A 17,999-nucleotide genomic window follows, 5' to 3' on the forward strand; every position below is an offset into this window, starting at 1 on the left:
GAGCGGTTTATTATCTGTAAGGTTATTCTCTTGTGTGTGTGTGTGTTTTTTTTTTTTTTTTTCAAATAATGTTTAAGACTTAAGGCACTCATGATATGTAATGCTTCTTTATTCGTATTTTACGGTAGCAGTTTCGTAAAACGGAAGTCGGGACGACAACTTCCTTAGTAACAAGCAGCTTGCTTGGAGATGCCTGGTTAGCATGTAGCTAAATGTTACTTCGGAGGATATTTTCTGAAATTTCTTAATTACTTGTATATGAAACAGAGTCCGTGTTTGGCGTTATGTATGTAGTGGAAACTAAACTGTAAAACTAACATTGTTTTTGTAGCTGATTTAACTATTTAACTCCGGATCCGTTCACCGAACCATGTCTCCGCTAGCCAAATGATTATTAGCCGTTTGTGTTCACTTCACGTCCTCCTCCTGTGTGGACGTTTGGCTCTCTCAGCCGCAGATTTAGGGTTCACTGACTCTACCATCTCCAGCCAAACAAATGGAGACCCTTTCGGCTTACCCACCCCGGTTCCGGGTGTTAAGGGGGCCTCAGAGGAAGCCACTCTTTATCCCACTTTGGTCACAGAAACTCCGTCTCCAACCACCGACCAAACTCCGATGTCAACAAAGGGTGACCCACAGAGTAAGCAGAACAACTTAGCAGGGATAGTAATTTCTGGTTTGACAGTTCAAGTATATTTAACATTTTCTATAAATATTTATACTTTTAATGTCTTTTTTGCCCCATTTTATTTATTGGGTAACACTTTATTTGAAGGCGTGCGCAAAAGACTGACATGACACTGACTTTTGACTTAATGCAACTTTGCATTAAAATCTGCAAAGTTTTAATGTAAAGTGTCAACTTGCATTAAAAGTTGACACTTTTAATACATCTTTTAGTGAAACCTTGCATTGAAATATCATTATTTACCATATTTTACTTGTCATGACAACTTCATGACAAGTCATAAACATTTATGAAGACTGCTTCATGTTCATGACAGGTGTTATGTCGTTTTTATGACTGTCATGTCAGTCTTATGCACAACACTTCAAATAAAGTGTAACTTTTAATTGCATTACATAAAAGGAAGCTAGAAGAAATTTGTGTGTAAAGTCATTAATGTTTGAAGTCATTCCAGATTTAATATTAAATACCAAGACACCAAATATCCCCCAAAATGCCAGATTTAGCTGTTTTAGTAGTATATATAACAATTTTGTGCCTTTTTGTTGCCATTTATCTTTACTGTTTAGGTTATAATAATAATTTTTGCTTAATTTTAAAACAAAGCATTTTTCCAAAAGGGAAATTAAGTGTTGCAACTGCTGTGGGCAGGAAGAATCTCCAGTAGCAGTCAGTCTTGCAGTGACTCTGAAGAAGCCTCTGACTGAGCACAGTTCCTCACACAGCATCATAAAGGAAAAACAAACATTCACACACACCTAAGGATGTGTTAGAGAGACAAATTAACCTAACAGTCAAGTTTTTGGATTGTGGTTCATCAGTAATCACTTCTTTCTTCATTATTCATATAGCATGAAAAGTCTTGTATTTAATTTTGACAGCGAATCTCGTTACTAACGCTCATCTTCTTGTTTTTGCAGTTTGTCTCTGTGATCTAACTCCTGGTTTCTGCGACATCGGCTGCTGCTGTGACACAGCTGATTGTGATGTTGCCAACCTATCCACCGTCTTCACCGACTGTCCAAAAGAAGACGTGTAGGCTCTCCACACATTCCCTCCCTGTGTGTTACATAAATGCTTTAATGGGTTTAAAAAATCAACTTTTGTGATGCAGGAAACAAGTTTGCATCGAAAAATGGCTGATGTTCAGAGCCAACGTGGATTCCTCACTCATCACGGTGACGGACACATTGTTTTGTGTTCACACAGAAGGTAAATGGATTAAGTGACTACGGCTGCAACTAACGATTATTTCAGTCATCGCTTATTCCAGTGATTATTTTTTAAAGATTAATCGGATAAAAAAAATGCTGGAATATTTTGTGGGTTTTTCATTTTTCCGTTTAAGCTTATTTCATAAAATATTAGAAATCCATTAAAAATACACTAATAGTTACATTTATTTTTAAGTTAGAATATAAACATTTTATTGCTCAAAATGCAAAACAGCTCAGGTCTTTCTGCTTGATTTAACATCAATAGAGTGCAGGATTGATCTGTTAATTAATATTTGGATGAACTGATTGTTAATTGAGCAGCAAGAGGTGATTAATTTGAGATTGATGTTTTTATTTTTGCAGAATTTGAACCGGTTTTAGTTTAGGTGAAGCTAAAACTAGATTTTGAGGAGTTCTGGATAGAACATATTTATAGAAAAAGTTAGTTTTTCTATAAAATAGTTTTTTTTTTCAGTCTGGATACTCAAATTTAACGATTAAATAATTACTAAATTAGTTGACGATTATTTGAACAATAGATTAGTCACGATTAATCCGATTAATCGTTTCAGCCCTATAAGCTATAAAGATGTCGACCTGAATTGCTGTTTAAAATGTTTTGATCTTGCAGCAGCAGCAGCAGCGCCACCGTCTCTTCCTGCAGGAGCAGCAGCAGCGCCACCGTCTCTTCCTGCAGGAGCAGCAGCAGCGCCACCGTCTCTTCCTGCAGCAGCAGAGCTGTTGTGTCTTCCTCCTGTGACTCAGTATCCAGCGCCAGGTGATTTCTACCATTTCACATCTCAAGTATATACAACCCCAGCATACAGCAGACATTTTCACCAGGTAAATACCTATAATACACAAAGGGAATACAGGGAATGTGGTTTCTCTTCCTTTTTTGATAGAGAAAATGTTTTTCTAGGTTGATGATCTTATCCAGACGTTTTGGTCCAACTTCTCAGTGCGAGGCCTCCTCCATCAGCCGGCTCCTGGTGCTGCCTCCTCCCTCTGCTTCAACCTTAACCCTGCAAGTAAGTTCACACCGCATGAAAAGTTAAACTGCTGAGTCTCACGGTGAAGCAGATTTTCCCCAAATAGACTCAGATGGAAACCTGCCAGATAGCTTTTTATGTTTGGAGTTTAATTAACTTTGAAAGAGAAACAAATATTACCAAACTTGGTATTTTATCAGAGGACGTCTTTTGTTAAACACCTTGGTTTCTGTGCTTCTACCAGTAAAAGATGACCAGATTTTTTAAATGCACTTTTTTTTCTTTGTATTTGCAAACTTACTTAAAAACTAATATCTTAAAGCAGAGGTTTCTGTGTTTGTTTTTAATCTCACTGCTTTTTGTGTTTGTTTTCTTCAGAGTTTTTGAGATCTACGTCGCTGTCCTGTACCCGGATGGTGACCTCTCAGTCCTGCACCACCGATCCGGATCTCAGCACCATCTCTTACTATTTTAACATGAGTCTCATCACGGTCAGCAAGTCCAGATGAACTCTTTTAAAAATATACACACCAGGGCTGGGCGATATGGCTTAAAAATAAAATTTAAGAGTTTGACCTGAATTCAAAATTCAAATAAATAGAAGCTGTAAAACAAAATGGCTGCCTTGGCTGCCTGATGAAGCCTGTGTTTTATTGTTACAGGTTCCAACAACTGACATGACAATCAGATCAGATCGTTTGGTAAAGAAACACCTGACAGTTTCAGGCAGAACCTTTTGTTGTTGTTTTAAAATAATTTTGTGTAAACAAAGATGGCGGTACATTAATAAGGCTGTTTATTTTCAGGTCCCTGTTATACCGCTGTCAGACTGGCCTGCACCTGTCAAACAAAACGGCTTTTGTTTAAATGTTGTGAAAACGGTGAGGAGGCACCTAAATGTGCTTTTAATCCGAACTGAAGCTTCAAACTCAGCTGTGCTCGTTTCCTGCAGGTACAGTTTTTGGTTTGCTACACACCCAAAGGAGAGTTGACGAACACATCCATCAACTTCACCCTGACTGACGTTCCCCTTGAACAGCTGGTCCTCCAGACACACTCTGTAGAATTTCAGGTAAGTTTTTACTCAGTATCTTTGTCTCATCCATCCATCCATTTTCTATACACCCTTGTCCCTTAATGGGGTCGGGAGGATTGCTGGTGCCCATCTCCAGCTAACGTTCCGGGCGAGAGGCGGGGTACACCCTGGACAGGTCGCCAGTCTGTCGCAGGGCAACACAGAGACACACAGGACAAACAACCATGCACACACACTCACACCTAGGGGCAATTCGAAGAGGCCAATTAACCTGACAGTCATGTTTTTGGACTGTGGGAGGAAACCGGAGTACCCGGAGAAAACCCACGCATGCACAGGGAGAACATGCAAACTCCACAGATACACGTATGCTTGCACGCAGGAAATACGCCGGCCATCTTGGAGCGGTTGTCCGTCCTACCAAAACAGTAGAAGCCTCGGCTCTGCCGGATATATTTATTCAAATCGACGGACTTTTGACGTGAGGGGGATAACTTTTCACTAGTACGATGGACATATTATAGTTTCGATTTTGTGATTAGAATTTTTCTGTGCTGTATTTATGTCCACCGGCGAAATTCTAGCTAATATTGTTTATAGTGTTCAGTGTAATACAGAAAACAAAAGCAAACCAATCTCTTCCTACTACTTCCTGTCGTCTTCTTCAACATTTTCGCCAGTAGTAATGTCACGGTGTTGATCACGTGACTCGTATGTCGCGAAAGAAGTGTTTTCATTGCAATTTTTGCGAAACTTTTTATCGAAAAGCATGAGTTCTTTTTGAAATTAGCTCGTTTCCATTAAGCGGATTTATTTTTGTAATTTCAGTTCTTGGATATTTTATGGTTTCTGAAAATGCAGCTCATGGTGTCTGTTATGAAGCTGTTACAGTGGTACACACCCAGGCCCACTCCTGTGAAACCAAACCCACCTCCAGTTGGACTGAGAAAGGGATCTGCTGTCATGGCGCTTATTGACGGAGAAATGCAGCCGGTATCCTTGACAACAAAGTAACTGGAGTCTGATTATTATCGGCATAAATGCATCGTTCTTCCTTGACGGTGGATTAGTTGAAGTCACTTGGCGTTTCAGAAGGTGGCAGGTGTTCCTCTGATCCCAGCAGACTATCGCCCATCCTCTTCACACACAACACCATCAGTGGCTGCACATTCAGGTGAGCAGACACCAGGGCTTAGTGTAAAAATATACCGTATTTTCCGCACTATAACGCGCACCTAAAAACCTTCAATTTCCTCAAAAGCCGACAGTGTGCCTTATAATCCGGTGCGCCTTATATATGGACCAATATTGAGCCACAACAGGTCTAGCAACTGGAAAGCAGCCGCCGACTTCATTTTCGCCCGTAGAAGAAGCGCGTGGTGCATGCTGGGATAGCTGTCAAAAAAACTGGTTTGTTAATAAAGTTTGACTGACCTATCTACCTACCGACCGACCTGATAATCAGGTCGTCTGCAGGTCATTTAGCACCACGTTCTCCACCAACATACTGTGCGCGAACGGAGAAGGGGTTGGTCTGTGTTACCCAGAAAGCAGTTGGGCACAATATCACAACACCAACACCGTGAGTGAAACAACGACTCGGGCAGACTACTATATAAAGTACTCGGGGACCATTTCCTTATTATTATACATAGAGAACGGAACAAATCATGCCCCGTTCAATACGGGACGGGTGGCAACCATCACAGTAGCGTCTCTTCTATGCCGCCTTATATTATATGAAAAAGGTTTAAAATAGGCCATTCATTGAAGGTGCGGAAAATACGGTATATCTTTGTGACCCACTGGTGTATTTTGTTGCAGTGAACTTTGGATTGAATATAGATTATATTTATTTCTTTTTTGTAAACATATTTAGGGTTAGAATTAGGATAAATTGGTGTCTGCTAGACTGCTATTAATCATTATGTTAGTAAATCAAATATTTTGCCAATTGGATTAAAAGATGGCACATTCTGCAGATTTTTAATTTAACAATATAATATAAAATAAACTGAATTACTTTAGTAAATCTGAACTCCTCAAGGGGCATAGTTTATATTGACTTGTTTATTTTCCTGTTTTAAAAAAAAATCATTGTTTATTTTCATATTTTCATGTATTTTTTAGTATTGTATATAAAAAGCATAAGTGGTTAATATAAAAAATCTGCAGAATCCATCATTTTCCATATTCAGTTAATCATCAAAATATTTGATTAATTGATTACCAATATAATCATTAGTTGCAGCCTAGCAGACACCAATTTATCCTCATTTCCTCTCCTATGCCGTCCAGTTCTGAAACTCAGAATTGCACTGAGCTACGGTCACAGATTTATGAGATCTTCCGAGGATCCACTGCTCCCGATAAGATCGCCATGAACTCGGGCCTCCAGCCGAACTGGACGAGAGTCCTGATACAGGACTGTCTGATCGATCCGCAGGTACGCTTCAGTTTGGTATTTTCTAAGAAAATAATTTGGGAAAAATGTCAGCCTCTTGACAAAGCTGAAAGTCAAAACGCATCAGACTTGTAGCTGAAACTGGAGCAAACTGCTCAAGTAAACTTGGTTGGGAAAGAAATCTATGCCACACTTTTCAGATAAATGAAAAAATAAAGAATCGTGTGTCATTTTCCTTCTACTTCACTTTCACTAACTACTTTGTGTTATTCGGTCTCGTACAGTGCTTTTAAATAAAAAGTATTCACCCCCTTGAATGATTTATCCTTTATATTGCTTGAACAATTCAATTATAAATAAAAATATTTGGCTTTTTGAATAAAAATGACAAAATAACAGCTTTCATGTCAAAATGAAATGTGATTTCTATTAAATAATAACCGTTTAAATTATGACTGAATAAATATCCACCTCCCTTATGTCGGTATTTAAATACTTACTAAATATTATCTAGTTGTTGCGCCCCTAGTGGTGCCGTGAAGGTACTGCATGGGGTAGTTAGAAGACACGTTTTAATCATTCAGTTATGTTTTAAAATACACATTAACACGAATCCTGATGTAACAAATTGATAAAAGGAGGTGTGAAATAATGTATTTCAGTCAGAAATTCACAAATTCAATGAGCAAAAATGTGCATTTTATGCTAAATAGGTTTGATAGCAGTGGCATTAGTATGCTATCACTTTAGCATTCAAAGTTGACTTTCAAATAAAAACAAAGTAATAAAGGAGCTTCGTGTTATTTATATTGATTGAGATCAATCAATCAACTTCAGATTAACTCAGGTGATCTTTATTCCACTCATTGTGAGGCTACTGTTGTATCACAATTATTGTAACATTTTCTGCTTTTTCTGCAGGAGTCATGTGAATCGGGCTGCAGCCTTCCTCTCTCTTTGTCCATCCAAATTATTTGGGCTCGTCAGGGATTCATCGAGGTTCCTCAGAACTACATCCTGGGAGCCAAATTTCTCTTCCGCTGTCAAAACGTCCAGGTGCAGAAACTCGCTTATGCTTAAAACTACGACTGCATATTATGGCTATTGCAGATTTAAAAAGTACATTTCCACCAAAAAAATTAACATTTTTAGATTCATCTTAGAAATGTCAGAAAAAAACGACATTTCTGAGCTTCAAGCTAAAAATTTGCAAAAAAATTTTAAATGTTTACATTAATCTAAGATTTCTAGAAAAAATGTGGAAATTACTGACTTTTCTTACTTGGAATTTAAAATCTCCTAAAGTCAAAAATTTTACTTTTGGAAGTCAGAAATTTTACTTTTTTATCTCAAAATTTGATTTTTTTTTCTAGTTATTTTTCAACAGTTTCAAAGTAAAACATTTTTCAAGTGTTTCCTAGGAAATTTCTGAGATTAATTTAAAATCTGAAATTTTTCGGCAGAAATGTGCTTGTTTTTTTTTTTAAATCTACAATGGTCCCAATATGTTAATGTAGAAAACACTGTAAAACATTTTTTGGATAATTTTATATGCATTTGTCTTCTCTCTAGTGTCCGTTATCATCTCCTCTCACCCTGACGGCCAAAGCCACGTTCGTAGAAACCACCGTTTACCCAGAAGCCCCCAGAGGGGTTCCTCAGCCCCACTGGAGGTTTCCGTTCGACTTCTTCACGAGAGGCGCCGCGGAGCTGGACGGCCATCTTGATACGAGCGGCAGCGGCGCCGAGAAGGTCACATGGAGTTTAATGGCGTTCCCACTGTTGCTGCTCTCAGAGTTAGGACTCATAAACTTTGACATAACATAGAAATTTTTTTAATTGTGCAGCTATTTTTCAAAAATAAAACACTGTTTTACATAATGAATGTACAGAAGAGGATTAGGACCAATGGAAAAATATTCAGGCTTTAATCCCTGAGATTAAAGTCTGACTTTAATCTCAGAATTCAAGTTTTTTTTTTCTCAGAATCAGAAATGTTTAAATTGTTTATGCACAATAAGGCAAATCTAGTCTCAAAACTCAAATCTACCAATTATATTTGGGACATTTTGGGCTTAAAATTCAGATTTACAAATTCTCTAACGAGAAAGAAACAGTTGTATGATTTTATTTACTAACACCTAAGAACATTTGGTTGGTTATTTGGATTTCGACCAGTCAGAATTTTATTACATATTTCCTCCTCCTTCTGAATGAAATACTCTTGTATTTTTTTCTTATTTTCCCAGAATAAATATTCTTTTTTACATTCTCAGTCTCTCTTATTGAGGTAAAGATGCATTTGTTTTGCACGGCTCCTCTCCTCGTTCCTCCTCGAGGTCCACTTGCTTCCTCCTGCTCTCCCGCCTCCTTGTAAAGTGAACGTAATTGAAGAGATTGGCGATCGCTGCAGGAGTCATCCCTTGCAGACGGGTAGCAGCTCCCAGCTAGCCGGCAGACACAGCGATAAGTTACGAAAAGATTGAACTTCTTTATGTCACAACTACAGAAAAGGCAGTAAAATTCTGACTCACGGTGGTTGGTCGGAATCTGTCGAGGATTTCCCTGACTTCCTGCGACAGAGACACAGGCAGAGTGAGGTAGTCGATGTCCTGCGGCAGAGACATGTTCTCCTCGCTCTGAATCCTCTTGATCTCGCTCCTGTTTTGGTCGTTGTGAGGCTTGTACACGGCTGCGTGACAGACGGGAGTGAAGATTATTAAATGTTCGAAACTCAAGAAACGTATTTCCTACGAGGGAGTAGTAGGGCCATACCTAGAAAAAATAAAATCACGAGAAAGTCACTAGTATTACGAGAATAAACTTGAAATAATACGAGAATAAAGTAGAAAGGATGAGAATAAAGTCATAATATTAGGAGAAGTTATATTTATAGAATAAAGTTGTAATATTATGATTTAGTTCTTGTAATACAACCATATTCTCATATTATTTTGACTTTATTTCCATATTACTAAGACTTTACTCGTATTAATTCAACTTTATTCTCATATAACTTTATTCCCATATTGTGACTTTTTATTCTCGTAATTTTGACTTTCTTCTCATACGACTTCTTACAGTACCACAACTTTACTCCCATATTATTTAAACTCTTTTCCTGTACTACTTCCTTCTTGTAATATTATACGTTTATTCTCGTATTGTTACTTCTTTATTTTCATACGACTTTATTCTCACAATATTCCAACTTTATTCTCGTAGTTTATATTTTTTATTTTTATTTAACTCTGTCGTAATTTAATATCAATATAACATGCAGATAAATGTGTCGCCATTAAGGCCATCAAAAAACTCTTAATCCTGTGTCCCTGGGTTTACAGTGAGATCGCCGTGGTAACGTAGAATGTCAGAAGTCAGGTTTCACCCTCTATTTTGAGTCTTTGTGAGAACTCCATGTACGGTGAAAGACACTCAGGAAAAACAGAAGCCAACATTTCGAAGGAGACGTCCTTGTACTCCAGCAGGTCCATCCCGCTGGAAGGAAAACAAACCAGAACCAAAAGTAAACCGGGGATGTTACTGAAACCTTTGTAGTTTTGGTTCAACCGACCGGACTCACCTGAGCGTCTGGCTCTTGTTCTCGCTCATGCCGATTCCCGGCAGCTTCTTCCTCCAGCTGGTTGAGGACATTGTGAGAGCCTGGAGGGCGGCTACTGCATTCTGGAGACTGCAACGCACCCTAACTGCCTCATGGTGGCGCACAGCCGAGACGCATCCCAGCTCAAACCCTGATGGAGACGCAGAATAACACGCTGTCCAGAGCTGCCCATAAATCGATTCCATCGATTAGTCAAGATTTCTGGTTTTTGAAGATTTAACTTTTGGGAAATCTGGATTTTTTTTCTTTTGACTTGCCAGAATGAGTCTTAATTAACTTATTCTTGCAATAAAGTCTGACTCCGACAATACAACTTTATTGTCTGAATAAAGCCATATTACTAGGATAAAGTTGTATAATAGCTAAAATATTACCAGCATAAAGTCTTAATATTACTGGAATAAAGCTGTAAAATTACAAGAATATAGTTATAAGCCAGTCATAATATTATTACAAAAACCAAAATGCTCATCGCCTGGCCCTAATGCTCCGTCATACAACTCGCAGAATGGATGATTGAAAAACTCACTTTTTGTAAATATTTTCTGTAATTTCTTTTATGAAAAAAAAAGGAAAAAAAGAGAAAAAAATCGACTAAAATCAGATTTGGTATGAAAAAAACGGAGGGCTACCTTTCATCGTAAGGCGGAGGTCAGCGTTGTCCGGCCTCAGAGAAGTACGAAACTCCGCCCGGCTGGTGAACATGCGGTACGGTTCGGTAACTCCTCGACTCACCAGGTCATCAACGAGGACGCCGATGTAGCTCTCTGTCCGAGACAGCGCCGCCGGAGGCTGGGAGAGGGCGCGGCGGGCGGCGTTCACTCCCGCCCACAGCCCCTGCACAAAACACCACCGGAGAAACATGATTCACTTCCCGTTTTCTTCCTCTCTGATCGCTACGGTCAAACCCAAAATTATTAATTAACTCTAGCTAGGCTGGATGCTAGCTAGATAACTGACTTACTATTAATTTTCGAATAATGGCTTATTGGATTAAAATTAGATCCGATCATTTGCTAATGACATCCACCTTCTTTTAGTGTTGTAGTTTGGCCGCCATCCAGCAGAGGGCCCTGTTGGTGAACCTGAAGCGGAGGCTCACCAACAGGAATGATACAGGATTTAAAGACACACAGACACACCAGAACGGGAGCGGTCCAAACAAAGTCAGGGATGGGATCAAAAGTGAACTGTATACTACTGTTTTAGCACTCGAAAAACTCTTTAAGTTGTTTAGGAATTTAAACCATCGACAAGGACCTTATGTTATCACCTTAATAGCGCTCATTCAGCAGTTCTTAATGGCGGAGCGAGTCAATATCATTCAAAAATTATTGGTTAGCCTAGCTACAAAAGCGGGAGATATAATTGAGCAAAATTATAACAATCGATAACTTGTATCTCTATTCCTAGCATTTATGAGTTTAAAATAATATTTGTTCTGATTTCAAGCAGTTATTATTGGGGCTACATTCTGAATATTTTTCCAAGGTATACTGTTACTTGGAAATTCCAAATTTCCAACCATTGACGGTTTTGCTGGGGATTTAATTAAAACGATTATGCAGCTCTATTCAAAGCCTTAAGTTACTTTTGAGCTTCAGGAATCACCTGTGCAGCTGCCTCTTCGTAACCCGTCGTCCCGTTGATCTGACCGGCCAGAAAAAGTCCCTGCGTGTTTTTCACCTGCAGCGCGGGACTCAGCTGGGTGGGACACACATAGTCATACTGCACACCATACCCTGCAGAGAGCGGGAGGTTTGTACGTGGAAAAAAAAGCAGGTGCGTTTGCATTAACCATAAAATTTTAACAAAATTGGAATTATGAAAATAAATTTGTGTGATGAAAGGACAATTTAAAAAAGCATTTTTTGATAAAAAAGAAAACGGGTTTTTGTCTAAGTTATTCGTTGCATTGAAATTGGCGTATTTCACACAACTGCAATGGAAACACTTATTTTGCATCATACAAGTCATGTGATCAATAAACGGATGTTACTAGTGGCAGAAATGATGAATGAAATCACAGGGAGTCGTAGGAGGCTGATGGCGCAGCAGGTTTTTTAAAAATGATTTAACTGTGAACAAACTTATTCATATGTATTGAGAAGGATAAGGGCCACTAAAAATAATTCTAACTTTAATCTCAAAATTTAGACATTTTTCTCTGAAATCTAACTTTAAACACAGAATTTTGATTTAAATTTCCAGAATTCAGACAATAATCTCAGAATATTCTCTGGCTAATCTAAGAATTTTAACTTTATTTTCAGAATTCTGACATTTTTTCCCCTCAGAATTTTGACTTTAATCTCAAAATTTTAACTTAATCGCAGAATTTTGACTTTTTTTCTCCGAATTCTGACTTTAGTCTTCTGCGATTCTGTGTTTCTGTCTTTAAAGTCAGTGGTCCTAATCCTCCTCCGTACACGTTTGATTTTAATTGTGTTCCTTTTTCATGGAATCACTGAAGACTTTTTTTGTGAAATCGTGTTTTTTTGTGTTTTTTTTACTTTAGTGGAATATTGACAAAGTTTTACATATATTTTGAATGGAGACGCATCTACTGATGGCATCCATTTCTCTGGGTCAGGTTTTCCAGGTTTTCTGCATACCTGGTGTGTGGATCTCCGCTCTCTGCAAGGGAGGGATTTCTCTGATGAGGCGCAGCTGCACGTCAGGAGGCATGGTCATGGACAGACCCTGTGGGTACAAGAGGTCAGAGGTCAACCCCTCGGGCTCCAGCCACACCTGGTGACTTCTTCCTGGAAAGCGCAACACCCTGGACTCAATGGAGGGGCAATATCTGAAAGAGAAAAACACAGAGATTAAATGTTTCTGCTTCAGTTCAACTGGATCAAAAAACAGCAGGAGGCTGAAGAGGCTGACAGCTTAACGCTGGAGCAGAGAGGCTTTCAGAAGGTGGGTGGGAGAAAACTGGAGCTACACATAACTCCAAATACACAGGGAAGGAAGGAAGAAGGAAAGGAGTTAAAGGAAAGTAGCGGGATTGTGAAGGATTCTGGCTTTACTGATGAACAGTGAGGTTTATTTATTGGGATAAACCCTGAGTTTCACCGTAAGAGCCGTAGCTCAAACACACACACAAAAAAACAACGTAAGCTACAAAAACACGCTTTTACTAACGTAACATCCATCCATCCATTTTCTTTCACCCTTGTCCCTTGGTGGGGTCGGGAGGGTTGCTGGTGCCCATCTCCAGCTGACGTTCCGGGCGAGAGGCGGGGTACACCCTGGACAGGTCGCCAGTCTGTCGCAGGGCAACACAGAGACACACAACCATGCACACACACACTCACACCTAGGGGCAATTTGGAAAGGCCAATTAACCTAACAGTGATGTTTTTGGACTGTGGGAGGAAACCAGAGTACCCGGAGAAAGCCCACGCATGCACAGGGAGAACATGCAGGCTCCATGCAGGGAGAGCGGGGCCGGGAATCGAACCCAGAGCCTTCGTGCTGCAAGGCAACAGCTCTACCAACTGTGCCACTGTGCAGCCCCACTAATGTAACATATCAACTAAAAATAACGTTCACTACTAAAAATATCAACTCTAATTCAATACTATGCTCTGCTGCCGTTCCACAATATAAACAACGAAAGCTCCCTTATCAAAATAAAAGCATTAAATCAAAAACTGGAGGTTCGTCATATATTATACAAAATAAAACGAAGCAAATGCAATAAGTGCTAAAAGGGAATACAACAAATGAGGAGCTAAATTTGGGGTTATTTACAGAAAGAATTGAAGAAGAAAGGAAGAAATAGAAGGAATGATGAAAAGAAAGGAGGAAGGGAAAATGGAAGGAAAAAGCAAAGAAGGAAATGAACAAAGGAAGGATAGAAGGGAAAAAGGAAGGAAGGAATAAAACTAAGGAAAAGATGGAAAGAAAAATAAAGGAATAAGGAAGCAAGGGGAGAAGAAAACAAAGTAAAAAAGGAAAAGAAGGAAGCAAAGAAGGAAGGATAAATAAACATGATGATGTACAACGAGTTATTGATGAATGGAAAAACAGTGGTGGCCGCATAATGCTGGTCAGAGTGACAGTTGGGGGTGTAAATACTTTTTTGGTGAACTCTTCATCTACCTGGGTCCTTTGGCGTCCTGCTGGATGTGGCAGTTCAGGTGGAGACTCTCCCTCACCACTCGCTCTACACCTGGAGTCGTGTAGGTCAGGTAACACGGCAGCTGCTCCTCCGGCTACAGAAGTTTCAAAATAAAAGCATCTGCAGTGATTATGATGAAAATGTGCTGATGGACACAACAGAGTCAGAACCAATCCCGGACTGGACCTTGCAGCGGGTGTGAGTGTTCATGAAGCTGAATGGCGTCGGCTGGCGGTCCGGCGGGTGGACCTTAGCCAGGGAAAGGTCCACTGAGTCTTTTAAAAGTCTGGGTGGGGTTCCGGTCCTCAGCCTGCCCACCCTCAGACCCAGCCGGTCCCTCAGCGTTTGGGTCAGGCCAGAACTCGACGGGGCGTCTCCGATCCGGCCTCCGGGGGACGAGGTCCGGCCCACGAAGAGCGAGCCGGACAGGAAGGTACCGGTGGTCAGAACCACGGAGGAGGCGGAGATTGGCTGGCTGCCATTGGCTGATGGACGGATTAAGAAACCATGGTGATGAAATCTGTTGCCATGGTGACATAATCTGACCTGATATTATACCACTGACAATTTATATGTTAGAGAACAAAGTTAGTCTAGATTTTAAAACAAATTTATGTTAAAGGGATCCAACATATTTTCAACATTCATTAAGTAAGTAAGTAAGTAAGTCAGTCAGTCAGTCAGTCAGTCAGTCAGTCAGTCAGTCAGTCAGTCAGTCAGTCAGTCAGTCAGTCAGTCAGTCAGTCAGTCAGTCAGTCAGTTAGGAAAAAATGAAGGAAGGAAGGAATGAAGCAATGAAGAAAGAAAAGAAGGAAGGAATGAAGGATTCCCCGAATAAGATGTGGAAAATGACTGATGCGTACCGAGCCGTATCCCGGTGACTCTGTGGCGCCCAGGTTCTGCAGGGTTCGGCTCCGACACCAGCAGCTCCTCCACTGATCCCTCCAGAACCGTCAGCCTGGGAGTGGACAGCAGCTCTGCCTGCAGGTAGAACAACTGGATCTGAGATTAAAGGATTTCACAAACATGAAAGAATCAAAGCAAAACTCCAGAAATGTTCCTGATGAGAGAATAACATGATGACATGATGTAAAGCTCAAAAAAGTACATTTTACTAAATAAAAGAAAAAAATTATCTTTGGACAACCCCCCAAAATTGAGGGGTTACTGCCCCTATAAGCCCTTTCTAACGTCTGGCCCAGCATATATATGTGTGTGTGTTGTAATGGAACATTTTATAATGTGCTCTTCACTCCTTTTGTGTTTTAGATTGTGTCTGATGATGAGATCATGTCTGCAGGATCTCATCATCAGATTGATCAAGCTGCTCTCCTATAGACGTCTACGGTGCCATAACAGCAGGGGACGTCGTTGATCCTGGAGACCAAGTGTTACTTCCCCAACGTAGAACTTATCTGCCCTCTTTAGCATGAAAGAACAACCCACTTTCCCTAACAATAGACAAACGGCCAGACCATCTGAGTTGGGCTCCACAGAATCCCTGATACATAACAATCAGGGATTCACACCTATTGGACAATCAAGTCTCTCTTCTCTGACCAGAACCTATCCACTGTTGGTCAGAGCAGACTTGACTCTATTTCTGTTCTCACCTTGCAAGGTTTTAATAAATTTCTTATTTCTTCTCATCCAGACTCTTGCTAAAGTAATTTTTTCCTCGATAGTGTGTGTGTGTGTGTGTGTGTGGGGTGAACCTGAATGAACTCTCGGTAGCGCTGCCGGTCCAACTGGGCTCTCAGCCCCCACACGGCTGGGCCTTTGCTACGATTCAGGACGGAGAAGTTAATCCCCGCCCAGTCTCCAGCTCGGCCGCAGAGCCCATCCAGAGCGTCTACCTCCCTCACCAGGTGACCCTTACCTACGCCACCCAGGGACGGGTTGCAGGACAGCACGCCTGTGAGGAAGAAGGCACAGTGAGATCTCTAGATGTTCACCCAGTCTCAATAAACCCATTCTTCGTACCGATTGTTTGTATTGTCTGTGTGACCAGGAGGGTCTCTGCCCCCACTCGGGCCGCTGCAGCTGCTGCCTCGGTTCCTGCGTGGCCCCCGCCCACCACGATGACATCATACCGCTGTCTGGAGAGCTGACTGGCTCTCCTGGAAACCAGGAACAAGACGCTCTGCACTGGGCGAAGCTTCTTCGTCAACATGTGAGACATACACCTGTCAAAATGGCTACAATCAGAGGCCCAATTATATAACCCTACATCTTCGAAAAGCAGAAGTGAAGCTTCCTGCACAACCAACAAGAATGCAGCAAGTGGTTTCTGGTCGGTAAAACAACAAAAAAGAACTCGTGTTTTCCAGCACCCATTGTACAGCGCATAGAGCGGTAAGACCAGCTGACCAAACATGCTGGAGCTCAGCTGGGGTTGCTAGGTAATGGCGCAGTTCTGACTGGGACTTAAAAATTAGGAGGTTTTTGAAACACCTAATTTTCTGGGCACCAAAAAACAATAACATATTGTCAGAAAATATCTGGGTGTTTTTTTAAGTGCTTGGGTTGTTTGTAGAAGCAGCAGAGATCCAAGTGAAAGTACAAAACTTGAAAAAAGTCAATTTTCATAAAAGGTTTCCTTTAAATGCAATGAAAATACTTTTTTTTCAAAAGTTAGTTTTGCACTTTTAATACACAATGCTAACATTCAACATTCTTTTTTTAAAAATATGAAATATTTGACTGGTAATGTTTATATCAACATTTAGAAGTGAAGTGGGGAAAATTTGTTGATACATAATGCTGATAGGGTATTTTTTTATGTATATGTGTGTCCAGGATATACTTCAATCACCTGGGAAATACAAGATTGTTATAGTATTTCTATGGAAGAGCTGAAAAAGAAAAAAACTAAAGAATTCTGAGATCTGAATTCAGAAAACAAAGACAGAATTCTGACTTTTTTCTCTCTATTCTGAGATGAAAAGCCAGAAATCTACCATAGAAAGTCAGAATACTGTTTTATTGAATGCTGAGTTTAATGTCCGAATACTTCAATTTCAGAATTTATAATTTTTTTCTCCAGAATTTAGATTCTTTCAAAACAGATTGGAATTCTGATATATAAAGTCAGAATTCCTTTTTTTTAGTGCTCTAATCCACTTCCGTATTAAACCTTTAAATTGAAAGTGGCAAAAGTGGATGTACATTTCTGACAAATCTTACAAACAGAATCAATTAATAATGAACTGGAGCCACAATATTAGCACTTTGTTGGTACAAAGCTCACATACATAAAACTAGTATTGGTAATTCGCTTCCATATTTTGTAACTTTAAGAACATCCACAACTAACATTCACTATTAGGCATTACAGGTACTTACAGTTAGCCAACCAGAAAATAAAATCGTTGATTTGCTTACTGTATAACTTGAATCCAACAGAAACGAAGACCAAATCAGAAAAAAAGGCTTCTTTAATGTGAAACCCCAGCTACATTACACAAATGCTCTTTACGGAGGCTGCCATGCTGTTTGGAGCACAGCGCCGTAATACCTGTCGTATAGGCGCACGCACAATTTTTTTGTGTCTATTTTGTATCATTTAAAATCAATTTAGAATTTATTCTTGAAATTGGAGAAATTGAGTAAAAAAAACTGCAACTTAATGTGCAAAGGTGGAGGGAGAAGATAGAATCGAACATTATCAAATGGAATAAAATATTGTAAACAAATAAAGATAGGTAGTGTTTGCCACGTGTACATTACAATACATAATTTTTTGTTTTTATAGCCTGCTATATACCTGTATAGATCAAAGCGTGGATTAATGAACTCGTTGTTCTCTCACCGGTACGTGAAAAAAGCACGTCAACGCCCCCTCCCCCTTCCAGCCGGTTTCCAGTCAGCCGCGCGCGGATTGAGTCAAGTGAGCCTACCGAAAGGTGGTG

The 17,999-nt window shown here is 40.0% G+C and overlaps 2 protein-coding genes across 7 annotated transcripts; one reads left to right on the plus strand and one right to left on the minus strand.

Moving 5' to 3' along the window:
• The first annotated feature begins 140 nt into the window (after positions 1-140).
• On the plus strand, positions 141-8,606 carry LOC103461065 (tectonic-3). 3 transcript variants are annotated; one of them, XM_081600605.1, is made up of 14 exons: positions 142-640; positions 1,609-1,723; positions 1,803-1,899; positions 2,533-2,748; positions 2,828-2,936; positions 3,276-3,388; positions 3,560-3,598; positions 3,704-3,778; positions 3,850-3,969; positions 4,816-4,926; positions 5,004-5,107; positions 6,232-6,379; positions 7,259-7,393; positions 7,910-8,606. In XM_081600605.1, the coding sequence occupies exons 1-14, from the start codon at positions 388-390 to the stop codon at positions 8,162-8,164; spliced, it is 1,890 nt and encodes a 629-aa protein (XP_081456731.1). In that variant the 5' UTR covers positions 142-387; the 3' UTR covers positions 8,165-8,606. The 3 variants fall into 3 exon arrangements, with proteins under 3 accessions (XP_081456730.1, XP_081456729.1, XP_081456731.1); XM_081600604.1 differs by having other exon boundaries at positions 141-640; positions 1,803-1,900; positions 2,537-2,748; positions 3,560-3,778; XM_081600603.1 differs by having other exon boundaries at positions 141-640; positions 3,560-3,778.
• mto1 (mitochondrial tRNA translation optimization 1) lies at positions 8,157-17,980 on the minus strand. Of its 4 annotated transcripts, none has more exons than XM_081600602.1 (13): positions 17,855-17,980; positions 16,072-16,274; positions 15,804-16,003; positions 14,952-15,069; positions 14,275-14,573; positions 14,070-14,182; positions 12,575-12,765; positions 11,571-11,701; positions 10,592-10,796; positions 9,921-10,089; positions 9,726-9,835; positions 8,872-9,029; positions 8,157-8,784 (listed from the first exon to the last, which is right to left on the minus strand). In XM_081600602.1, the coding sequence occupies exons 2-13, from the start codon at positions 16,268-16,270 to the stop codon at positions 8,620-8,622; spliced, it is 2,058 nt and encodes a 685-aa protein (XP_081456728.1). In that variant the 5' UTR covers positions 16,271-16,274; positions 17,855-17,980; the 3' UTR covers positions 8,157-8,619. The 4 variants fall into 4 exon arrangements, with proteins under 4 accessions (XP_081456728.1, XP_081456724.1, XP_081456725.1 ...); XM_081600598.1 differs by lacking the exon at positions 17,855-17,980 and adding an exon at positions 17,473-17,623; XM_081600599.1 differs by lacking the exon at positions 17,855-17,980 and adding an exon at positions 17,473-17,603 and having other exon boundaries at positions 16,072-16,286.
• Between the last annotated feature and the right edge of the window lie 19 nt (positions 17,981-17,999).

Source organism: Poecilia reticulata, chromosome 19 (genome assembly GCF_904066995.2).
Source record: "Poecilia reticulata chromosome 19, P_reticulata-male-v2, whole genome shotgun sequence".
NCBI classification, from domain to species: Eukaryota; Metazoa; Chordata; class Actinopteri; order Cyprinodontiformes; family Poeciliidae; genus Poecilia; species Poecilia reticulata.